Below are 12867 nucleotides of genomic sequence, written 5' to 3' on the forward strand. Positions count from 1 at the left end.
ACATTGAAACACCTATATCCACATCCACCTCACCTGGCCTACGTCACTGATCCTCAGACCAAACGCCTAGACTGCCATCCTTTTCTGCCATTCCAAACATGAGAGGTGTGGTTGAACCTCAGATTAAACTCAACTGATTAAACCTTAGTCCCAAACTTTGCCTCACAAATACAGGCACATTCATTTTGTTTTTGGGACATTTTCTTGGTCATGTTTGGTGATTGCTGAATTTGCCAAACTACGGCTGAATCCAGACTAATGCTCCATTGTTTGGGCCTGAATTTCCCAGCCCATGGAAAATATTTTTTCTAGAAAGATCTCCCATCGCATTTACTGAAGAGTGAGGCCCGTAAATGAATGAAAGGACTCAGTGAAGCACACGTTATAACAGCAGGCAGAAATCATGGATTTATTTTTTATGGAACCTCGATGAAACACCACATCAACGATTTGTATTTTTAAGTCTCAATAAAGAAAAGCTGTTATAAACTCTAGTAAGCAAGGCTATTAAAATCTATCTAAAAATTTTACAATATTAATGACTTTAGGTGTATTTCTTTTTTAATTACTTACTTACTTTTAATACTCCTCTTCATCCCCAAAGGGACACAAGGCTACATTGAGTTTTCTCCACCACATTCGGTCCTGAACCTCTCCCCACAGCAGGCTCATCTTGGCCCAGTCACTGTCTTGCACCAGGTGGTTTTTAATGACTTTAGGTATTTATTTTTTATTTTTATTACAATATCTAAAAATGTCAATACTACATTTGCCCATAATATTTTGAAATGACGCATGGCCTTTATCATACATACAGTATATTTCTTTACTGACAACACAATACATTATACCCTTCATTAAATGAGCTCTGCTGCCCACAGACTGTATCTCAATCCATTCACATTACAGTGTGGAGTTAGAATTGAACACTGTGAGTTACCTGAGGAAATAGTGTTAGTGTAGGGTGTAATAGTGTACAGGGGTGAGTTGTGACTATATTGTCTCGTTATGTATTATTGGATTTGTGTCTTGGACTTTTACAAAATATTTTGCAAAAATACAAAAGCATGAGTTGGATTTCCCACTGCTGATTCCAATAAAATGTGAATAGCATGTGAATATGATGGCCATCACACCACTCTACAGAACACCAGCCCCAATCTTATCTGGACAGTGAGGTTGATAGCAACAGTTCCTTTCCCATTGATGTTACTTAATTATTTATGCATTATCCAAGAATTGATCACTCCCAATCTACTGACACTCTGTTGTGGGTTATTGTTTGTGATCATCATGGCGGTGGAACGATAACATCTGTGCCGACTGTTTAAGTGACTTTCACACTTACAGTCACCACTGTGTGTTCAGTGTTCAGTGTGTGTTCAGTCAGGTCCCTGGCTGGTTGTTGTGTTACTGGCTGCTATGCAGGGGAGTGTGGCCCTGTTCCCCTGAGGTGGGCTGTGGGGGGGGGTCTCATCGTGACCACGGTCTGCTTTCAACAGGGTTACCTGCCAGGGAGAACCATTCCTCATCCTGATGTCATAAAGTATAACCACACTCAACCGGGTTTATTTTAAATAAAAACTACCGGGTAAAACTGGCTGTTTTTCCTTGTCCAGGCTGTGCATTAGTTTTATTAAATGACAGATATTACAAACACGGTGCAAACAGACCATTCATTTTATTCATAACAATACATTCCATCTTATGAACAAGCTACATAAATTGGGACTTCGCAAATGCGTTTTTGCACGCCACAGTTTTGACACTGAGCAGTTGATATTTGGATCTGTTCATTGTGGAAGCTGGCCAACACAAACAAGCATTATTTTTTATTATAGTTGTCTTTCATTAATTTATGTATTCTTATATTACCCAACAAATGTATAACTGCATTTGAATGTTATACAATTGAACAGCTTACAACATGGTGTATGGTGTCACAGTTTGGGCACAGACACATTCTCAAATGTATTGATCACTGTACCCAATAACCACATAGATGGTGTCCCGCACAGATATGATCCATTGTGTTGTGGCTTTGGATGTGTACCTTACAACTGTATTGGTTTAATAGTACAGAGTATCTACACACCATGGGAGAAACAGATCTTTCTATAATCCCAAACTGGCCTGATCGGAACACAGATTTAAAGGAGTGAATGAAGGAAAAACAAAGAACTGTGCATAAACACACAGGAATCATGCTGTGAGCGCAGCCCGTGTCCTCGCAAGGGTCACACAGAGGTCATACAGAGGTCAAAGGGCAGTGCAGAGGCTGTGAAGGAAGATGCAGATCTCTTTGGGGGAGGGTTAACTTGGCTTAAGCACTGAGATGAGGGCCCATATTATACACCATCATATTAAATGGTAAATGGTAAATGGTTGGCATTTATATAGCGCCTTTATCCAAAGCACTGTACAATTGATGCTTCTCATTCACCCATTCATACACACACTCACACACCAACGGCGATTGGCTGCCATGCAAGGCACCGACCAGCTCGTCAGGAGCATTTGCGGGTTAGGTGTCTCGCTCCATATTATACACCATTGTATTATACACCAGGACACAGGACTAGGAGCAGAGCTGGAGAGATCTTCAGCGGCAGGGCCGGGGGGGCCGGGGGGGGGTTCATCAGTCAGGGGAGCTGCTCTCAGTCAACAACTCAACCCTGGATTAGATACACACAGAGACACACAGATACACACACAGAGACACACAGACACACACAGAGACACACACACAGACACACACACAGACACACAGAGACACACACAGACACACACACAGACACACAGAGACACACACACAGACACACACAGAGACACACACACAGACACACAGAGACACAGATACACACAGAGACACAGACACATACACACACACAGATACACACAGAGACACGCACGCACACACACACAGATACACACAGAGACACAAACACACACAGACGCACACAGACACACACAGAGACACACACACACAGAGCGACAGAGACGCACACAGAGAGACAGAGAACATAATCAGAAGAGAGAGGACTCAAATCCATCTTATTGACGCTTGATTGCTTTGTTCTGTTTTAGCAGAAGGTAATGGACAGAGGAGATGCTAAACGACACAGACATTAAAAGTAGAGCAGTGAGTGAAACAGTTTTAGTAGAGGCACATGGGGATGTCAAAAGAAACTGTATTTGTAACCTTTAGGTGAGGCACATTCAAATGCTGGCTTTCACTCCTCACCTCTAATCAGGACTGATTTATACTGGAACACCAGGTGAGTTCAGTGTCTGGTAATCAATGTATTGGGTGACATTAGTCAATCAATTAACTTTCAGTAGTGTGTGTGTAACTGCATGGTTGATCAGTAGAGTCAGGTGTGTAACTGCATGGTTGATCAGTAGAGTCAGGTGTGTAACTGCTTGGTTGAGCAGTAGAGTCAGGTGTGTAACTGCATGGTTGATCAGTAGAGTCAGGTGTGTAACTGCATGGTTGATCAGTAGAGTCAGGTGTGTAACTGCATGGTTGATCAGTAGAGTCAGGTGTGTAACTGCTTGGTTGAGCAGTAGAGTCAGGTGTGTAACTGCATGGTTGATCAGTAGAGTCAGGTGTGTAACTGCATGGTTGATCAGTAGAGTCAGGTGTGTAACTGCATGGTTGATCAGTAGAGTCAGGTGTGTAACTGCATGGTTGATCAGTAGAGTCAGGTGTGTAACTTCATGGTTGATCAGTAGAGTCAGGTGTGTAACTTCATGGTTGATCAGTAGAGTCAGGTGTGTAACTGCATGGTTGATTAGTAGAGTCAGGTGTGTAACTGCATGGTTGGTCAGTAGAGTCAGGTGTGTAACTGCTTGGTCAGTAGAGTCAGGTGTGTAGCTGCTTGGTCAGTAGAGTCAGGTGTGTAACTGCATGGTTGGAACAAAAGCTTGCACCCACACCAGCCCTTTCTGGATGTGACTGAGAATCCCTGATTTAGGTAATAGGTCTGAAACTTGCCCTGTAGTTTTTTTTACCTTAAGGATAAAAACTTCAGTTCTTTCTATAAATATGTTGCCATATAAATGAACAATATGTGAACCAATACCAGTTTTAGTCAAATTGCTTTAAATTAATGGTCACCTATGTTGATGTTTAGTGACTGTAGGTGATTCAGAACAGTGTTAATGCTTTGAGAATGAACATGATGGAGGTTCATCTGATCCGTAGTGAATATGGTATATTTGATGCTGTGTTAATGTTTTGAGTATATTTGGCATTTAGGGTTTGATTAATGCTTAGTGAATACAGATGAATGCAGTGTGAGAAACTGTTACAGGGTGGAATGATTTTTATGAATCAGACCTGGGTCAAATACGCCACTGTTTTGGATTCAAATATTTTCTGTGCTCGATTGATCTTGTGTGGTGTAAATGAGCCAACCACGAGGACCAGAAGGCGGGCTTTACAGTTTTTGAGACAATTTCATAGGTTCCAATACACCAGACGAGCTCAGAAAAGCTAATAAAAAAAGATTTCATTCCAAAACAATGTATTTGACCCAGGCCTGTTGTGAATATGGACGTGATCGTGTATGAAACAGAGTGGTCATCAGATTTGACTTAATTCGGACTGTAACACATGATCTTACATGATGACAATACAAAGGGCCCGGATTCAACCAACAGGTGCTCTTGCTTTGATTTAAACACATATGCTCATTCCTTTCACCGTCACAGTTAACACCCTTTCTCTGGCGTGTTGAGAATGCCCCCCCTGGCTCTGCTGTTTGAGAGGTAAAGCTTCCGCGACGTTGCGCTGGTAAAAAAAAAAAAAAAGACCCGATGGAACATGGATCTGTTAACTGAGTCCAGAACATATCCCAACGATCAGGCTGTGTAGGTAACGTTAACGACTGACTCCGTGTCCCCTGACACGTACGGTGTGACAGTTGGCTGATATATTTTAACGTGACAGGCGCGGATGTTTGTGTTACAGGCAGTGTTGTGTTTGTCCCTGATACACCAGCCAGTAGGAAGGAGAGCTTTGGCTGGAACATTCTGTAAGGGTTTGATTGAATAGCACTTTACAGTAAGTATGCTTTTGTGGTTTTGATAGAATACAGGGGAAATTAATCACTGGAAACGTGAGGAGACATTGGAAACAAGAGTGATGCCCTGCCGTGGTTTTGAATAAATGCTGTTACTCAAGTGCAGAATTCCACGTTTCATCCCCACCATCCTCACACACACTCACACACACACATACACACATACACACACACACACACACACTCACACACACACACTCACACACACACACACACACACACACACACACACACACACTCACACACACACAGACACACACAGAGACACACAGAGACACACACTCACACACACATACACACATACACACACACACACACACACACAGACACACACACACACACATACACACACAGACACACACACTCACACACACACACAGACACAGACACACATACACACACAGAGACACACACGCACGCTCACACACACATACACACATACACACACACACACACACACACACACACAGACACACACATACACACACAGAGACACACACACACACACACTCACACACATACACACATACACACACACACACTCACACAGACACACACACACACACACACACACTCACTCACACAGGCTCAAGAATAGTTTCTAAGATTTTTCAGAGTGAACTGCATACAGGTAGAGGAGATGCTGTGTATGATCTGTACACCTTGCTGGCCAAAACATACTGACATTATTAATTCTGTGAATAAATGTGTTAAAACAGCCTCTTTCTGAAAAGGAACCATTTTAATAAACTGTGTGTAGATAATAAATGCTACTCGCTGCACTGTGATGTGGTTTCTGAACCTGACAGATTGTTTTGATGAAGATAAATGCTGACACATGCATTTCCTTATTGTTGGCAACTGTTGACTGAATCCAGGCCATTAACTAATATTTCACCTGGCTGGATGACATTAATAGAGTGTAAACGTACCAAAAGCAACTTATGATATTTAAGACATACTGTATTGCAATATATGATTTTATACATAACAGCAAGCTATATAATCAATATTCAGATCCTTTATTGTTCTTCATTCTTTCAAAACCTTTTCAGAATTTACCGTTTCCTTGGTTTACAATATCTAAAATGCTGTACATTAAAATGACACTGTAAAATCGCAAAATGACCCAATTTAATGATGCATATGGCATTTGTGCAATGCAGACAGAATTAAGCCAAAGCTACACAGACAAAATAAAAAGTGAAAACGTTTGTCACAATATTCAGTTGCATCACAGAAAGTGAAAGTTATTATTTTTAAAAACCAAATGTAACACAATGCGCAGCGTAACACTGCAGATAAATAATGAGCTTCAACTGTGAACAGAGACCAAAAGAGGGCGAAAGACTTCCGCTCTGTCTTTCGCTTTTCCCCAACGCCCGAGTCTCCCATCCTGTTCTTCTCCTCAGCAAACACCCCAGGGCTCATTCTCTCTCAAACAGCCGTGATATCCAACACACTGTTTGTCTTCCTACTTTTCTGTTACTGTCACCACATTATTGTACTAGATATTGTATTGTTGTATTCGGGGTATTCTAGCTGCCAACCGTGGTATGCTAGTTTGTAAGTTGATGTATTCTTCAAGGGTTGCAATTGTATCTGTATGGTTACACTAGGACTCGGAACCGTACTGTCCTCTCAGGTCCTCATCGCACTTGTTCCTGTGTTTGATCTGCACTTTGTTGTACGTCGCTCTGGATAAGAGCGTCTGCTAAATGCTTTGTAATGTAATGTCATGTCATTTTGAGTCAAAGTCGCTAATTTTGTGCTACAACTATACAATTTGTGCTACAAAAGGGGACTTCAACACAGATTGTGTTGAAAGTGACACAAAATGTGTTGTGTAGGGGTCGGAGCCTTGTCATGATCTTTTGGATTTTGACGTCCATTTTCTACTGAACACAGTACATTCTCATTCTCAGTGCCATATTCACAGAGACTCCCAGTATCAGGCTGCTCTCCCAGGAACGCGTGGTAGGACATTACTCATCTATTTCAATATATTGTGTTTACAGTATGTACGGAATACATAAATTAACAACACATATTTTAATATATTTTTAACATATTATTAAATATATGTATGTCACATAAATTAACAACATATTCATTTGCAAAAGTGGCCAATTTTCAATGTTGAAATATTTGTTTACGTTGAAATGTGTAGTAGACATATTTATATCAAATGTATGTAAATATGTGATGTAAAACTATAAGTATGCACATCCCATATATTTCCAGATATGATTTTTCCATAAGGGCTTATTGAAATGAGCAGACAGAAGCTGATTAGTTCAGTACTCCCACTTTGGGAGGCTCTGTGAATATGGACCTCTGTCTCCCTCCCACACACACTATGGGGCTAACTTTATGCTGCAGGGTTATGTATTTACTAATGCTGAGTAAGTTATGTGTTAACAGCTACTACTGGTTGTGACCCTAATGAACTGGCCCCAGATCTCTGTTGCCTGAACGTGTTTGGATGCCCTGAACGTGCTGTAATGTCATGTGGTGTGTTGGCAAAAGTCCCAGAATGCTGTGTGTTTTTTTTTTTACAAAGGTTTTTTTTCAAGATAAATCAACTGTTTTCTTCCCTTTTAAACAAATCAGTGCATAAGTGCTGCTGTGGACTTATTAATGTCTAAATGTAATCAGTTTTACAAAACCTTTTTTCCTCTAATAACAATAATAACATTAATTCATCATTTTTCCTCCCAACAACAGTCACCATCATCACTAATATCTAAAAACAAATTTTTAATTGAGTAGTCTTGTCTGTACTTACTCAATATAATAAATCAGCAGTGCTTCCTAAATACTGTGTGAAGGACGTATGGCTATTGCTGGTCTTACTTTTGGTTATTATTTATGGTGCCCGTCAGCCTGTCAGTAAGTGTGTGTGTGCGTGTGTGTTTGTAAGTGTATGTGTACTATATGTGTGTGGTCCAAACACAGTAAAAACAGCACATTCTCTGGGTAAAAGATGAGGTGTGTGTGTGTATGTGTGTTTTGTAAGTGTGTGTGTACTATACATAGTAAAAACAGTGTGTTTTTCTGGGTAAAAGATGAGATCTCTGGCCTTCAGCTCTGTCTGTTCACCGTTAGTTTACTTTGGGCAGTTTACACGTACTCCCTGGCTGTGGAGGGCTGTGATTGGCTGTAGTACTGCTGCCCTCTCCTGTCGTCAGGGGAACAGGAGCAGCATAGGAAAGACCCGCCCAGCATGGTCAGACTGGCCGCCGCCCAGCCCACAAACAGGGCGGAGCCAAACTCGAACCTGCAACACAGAGATGACATCATCACTGGTCACTAAGCCACTCCCCCTCCGTTGCAGTGCATTGTGGGTATATCTAATATACAGTAACTACTGCATTTGTACTTCATAATGCATTAGATTAGCTTAAAATGTGCTTGTGGGTAAATATATATATAAATATATAAATATAATATTAAATTGGTCGCACACATGTGAGAAACTAGTTCCTTATAGTGACTGTAGATAAAAAGATTTAAAGCAATTTAAAGCATTCAAGAATAATAAAAAGTAAAGGTGAAAAGCTTTGAGGGGGAGCTAAACGGATCTGTATGAATTGGTGTCATATGCATACACCGTCAGTAGGCCTACTTCAAATGCTTAAACTCCTTTCAGTATCCATACAATCATCACGGTGTAAAAAACTGGACCTTACCTGGCATTTACCGGTGTGTTGGGGTTAAAGAACTGGTGGGAGACTTGCGTGGCGTACCAGGAAACAGACACCAACGTGCACAACCCTACAGAGGAGGCAAATTTCATATTAATGAATGCACTACAACTCCGTGTCCTTCTGTGGATCACCATCAAGCTCTGTAAAACATTATTCACTCAGCAGGTACCTCCATGTGCTTTGTCTTGAGGGCTGATCCCACTCATTGGATTTCTCATTACTAGCACTGCTTCTTGTAAATAACACTGCAGTTAACACAGCTTATAGGTTTTCACCAGAATGACCTTATCCTCCTCTGATCCAGCTATACATTTTTATGCCCTGTAGGGGATATGTGTCTCTGGTCTTAATGTCAACAGTCATATATTCTACTACAGTGTCATATATTCTACTACAGTGAAGCCTACGCAACAACAGATGTCTTTCAGAAAACATTTTTGAAATGATTTTTCACTTTTATATTTCCAAGACACTCTGTCATAAAAAATGAATCAGTTCTTAGGCAAGGATAAGGATAAATCATCGGTGTGCCTTGCGGATGGTGTTCTGGGTCACTGGTGCATGCTGGGAAGGATCTCACCTGCGAGGAGGAACAGGACGCCACCGGACACGGCGATGCGGCCCTTGATCAGGGGGTTACTGTCTCCCACCCGGGTGCACTTCATCCCCACCACACTGATGATGATGGCGAAGAACCCCAGGAGCACCGACAGCACCATCAGGGCCCGGCACGTCTGGACATGCACTGCAACGAGCCACAGACCACTTAGTACAGAGGACACACTGCAACGAGCCACAGACCACTTAGTACAGAGTGCACACTGCAACGAGCCACAGACCACTTAGTACAGAGGACACACTGCAACGAGCCACAGACCACTTAGTACAGAGGACACACTGCAACAAGCCACAGACCACTTAGTACAGAGTACACACTGCAACGAGCCACAGACCACTTTGTACAGAGTACACACTGCAAAAACCACAGACCACTTTGTACAGAGTACACACTGCAACAAGCCACAGACCACTTTGTACAAAGTACACACTGCAATGAGCCACAGACCACTTAGTACAGAGTACACACTACAAAAACCACAGACCACTTATTACAGAGTACACATGCACTGGAATGAACCACAGACCACTTAGTACAGAGTATGCATTCACCAAAACACACCACATACCACTTAGTACAGAGTATCCACTGCAACACACCACAGACCACTTGGTACACAGTACACACAGCAACGAACCATAGACCACTTACATTTACATTTTACATTTTAGTCATTTGGCAGACGCTTTTAATCCAAAGCGACTTACAAGTGCATAGGTTCTACCATAAGTCAGAGCATCACATCCAGAAACTAGCAAAATACACAGGAAATGCTGTTGTAAACATAGTTGTCATCAGAAGTGCATTTTTTTTTTTTTTTTTTTTTTTTTTTTTGGGGGGGGTTCGACAAGGATAGGGATATCAGAAAGGAGGGGCAGGGGAAATCAGGAGGGAGGACTAAGGTAGAGTTTGAAAAGGTGGGTTTTGAGTCTGCGTCGAAATAGGGGGAGGGATTCTGCTGTTCTGACAGTGGTAGGCAGGTCATTCCACCACTGAGGAACCAGAACGGAAAACAGGCGTGAACGTGCAGCTCGACCGCCACTTAATACAGAATACACACACTGCTACATGCCACAGACTAGTTAGTACAGAGTACACACACCACAGATTCAATCAAACCCTATGGAATGAAACAAAACCTTTTGATTCAATCAATCCTTCCAGCCACCAAGCCACCAGACAGTCTCTATTTACTTCATCGCACCTTCTCGGGCAAATAGGCAGGGGCTCACAAAAACATCCTCCCACAATGAAGCGTGTACAACCACAGCTCTCTCGTAATCACGTCCTCGTAAAGTGTACCATATACGTAGTGCACATTTGTACATTAAAACTACACCCAGGTAGGCTGATTAAAACTACGGCTGCCTCCATTCTATAGGCCAGGATATTAGATTAGATTCGGCAGGATGCTAGACTGTGCACAGATAAACACAACGTCACCGCCAGCCCATCGGAGTCGTTTCTGCTCTCGGCGGGAGGGTTTGGAGAAGGGTAGCGCGAGGGCATTCTGCCGGCCCTCGTACCCCCCCTCCCCCCGGTGCGGACGCCCCCGGTGCCTGGTATGGGCCAGGCGCGGGCATGGTCCCTCTCAGGCGGGCACCCGCCTCCATAGGGCCGCCATTGTGCCGGAGCAGGGCTGGGGGCCATTGTTCATTGTGAGAGTCCCTGTGGCCCTCGGGGACAAAATGGCCGCAGACACTCCCCTGCCTCTCTTTTACAGCAAGAGATATTTCAGCCACAGCTTCTCAGCGTTCCTCCTAATCGGCTCAAACTGTCTATTTACTGGTGCACAGGGTCATCAAAGCTTGAGAGATCGCCTTATGCGAAAGGTTTTAACGGCATGACTTTATGATGAAGTAGGCTAAATTACTGTCAGAAAAAAATCTATGTTTGTTTTATTTGGTTTTATTTTGTTTTGGTGAGGCAGGGTGAGGACCCAGACAAGGATATATGGTTACTTTAATGTGGCTTTTTTTAATTTAAAAAGACCTGCATTAAAACTAAACACATTAATAATGCCTTGTCAAAATCATCAGTCACAATATTAACCAGTAATATTTAACTAGTCAGTTTTCAGGTGGACTATACAATAATGAGCTGTGGCTATAGTGGTGGTGAACTAATATACTGTAAATCAAAATAATAAAAAATGATTTATTAGTGTTCTCACTAATATAGGCAGCACTGGCAGCTCTGGGGAGTCTGCACCTCCCTACAGAGTTCACTCTCTATCCTCCCTAATTTAAAATATTCTGTGCTACCCAAAGCATTATAGCTGTTTATGTTTATATTGCATGCTATGCTTACTCCTTTGTTTCAGAATAGAACTTCACTAGGCAGCCTTAGGTACATGACTGAGACCTGAACTGTTGGTGGGTCAAGCCCCAGTGTAGCAAGAATAAGATCCACACAGCTGTTGGGCCCTTGAGCAAGGCCCTTAACCCCACATTGCTCCGGGGGGATTGTCCCCTGCTTAATCTATCCATCCATCCATCCATTATCCTAACCTGCTTATCCTGAACAGAGCCGCAGGGGGGCTGGAGCCTATCCCAGCATACATTGGGCGAAAGGCAGGAATACACCCTGGACAGGTCGCCAGTCCATCGCAGGGCACACACACCATTCACTCACACACTCATACCTACGGGCAATTTAGACTCTCCAATCAGCCTAACCTGCATGTCCTTGGACTGTGGGAGGAAACCAGAGTACCCGGAGGAAACCCACGCAGACACGGGGAGAACATGCAAACTCCGCACAGAGAGGCCCCGGCCGACCGGGATTCAAACCCAGGACCTCCTTGCTGTGAGGCGGCAGTGCTACCCACTGCACCATCCGTGCCGCCCCTGCTTAATTTAATCAACTGGCAGCGAAATAACTAGTTATTTATTATATTTATACATAATTCATGAACAATCTCCCGCTGACCACTGCTGGGGGCACTAGAGGGCCATTCGCCGGAGCGAAGGTCCACACCATCAATGCGCACGTCGCTAAAATCTCAGCTGGCCCCTCGCACAACAATAACGAACGTAGTAAAAACAACCCCGCTCTCTCTCCCCCTTTCTGCCTCTCTCTCTCTCTTTCTCTCTCGCTGTCTCAACAATGCCGGCTTTTACGGGTGCCAATACATAGTACAAACAACAGCATTGATGGCACAGTCCCAATCGATGACCTTACATAGGGCAACAAAGCGTGGGGGTTTTTGGGGGGGGGGTATAGAGGCAGCATCTCGTCACTCTCCGGGGGAGGGGGGTGGGTCTTCAGATTCCTCGTTCCTCAGGGTCAGAGGTCACTGTTACAATGTTAGCTTTTTTGGGGGTTTAGAGTGTGGAACGGCCATTATCGCTCAGCGTTCCGCCACATTAGCCTTACCGCCAGAGGTGTTGACGCAGACCAGGGGTGGAATAACTTCTGCGTTCCACGAAAACCTTTTAAAGACACTTCA

General features: G+C 43.1%; 1 protein-coding gene across 1 annotated transcript in view; it reads right to left on the reverse strand.

Annotated features, from left to right (window-relative positions):
- Positions 1 to 2209: 2209 nt before the first annotated feature.
- LOC133139474 (claudin-19-like) overlaps positions 2210 to 12867 on the reverse strand; it is a 14867-nt gene continuing 4209 nt past the window's right edge. Inside the window, exons 2-5 of the mRNA XM_061259049.1 lie at positions 9378 to 9542; positions 8780 to 8864; positions 8221 to 8367; positions 2210 to 2675 (exon numbers count right to left, since the gene is read on the reverse strand). Of these exons, the coding sequence (XP_061115033.1) occupies positions 2639 to 2675; positions 8221 to 8367; positions 8780 to 8864; positions 9378 to 9542 (434 nt within the window). The 3' untranslated portion in view covers positions 2210 to 2638. The remainder of the gene's footprint in view (positions 2676 to 8220; positions 8368 to 8779; positions 8865 to 9377; positions 9543 to 12867) is intronic.

The sequence above is a fragment of the Conger conger genome, chromosome 10, assembly GCF_963514075.1.
Source record: "Conger conger chromosome 10, fConCon1.1, whole genome shotgun sequence".
In the NCBI taxonomy this organism is placed as follows: Eukaryota; Metazoa; Chordata; class Actinopteri; order Anguilliformes; family Congridae; genus Conger; species Conger conger.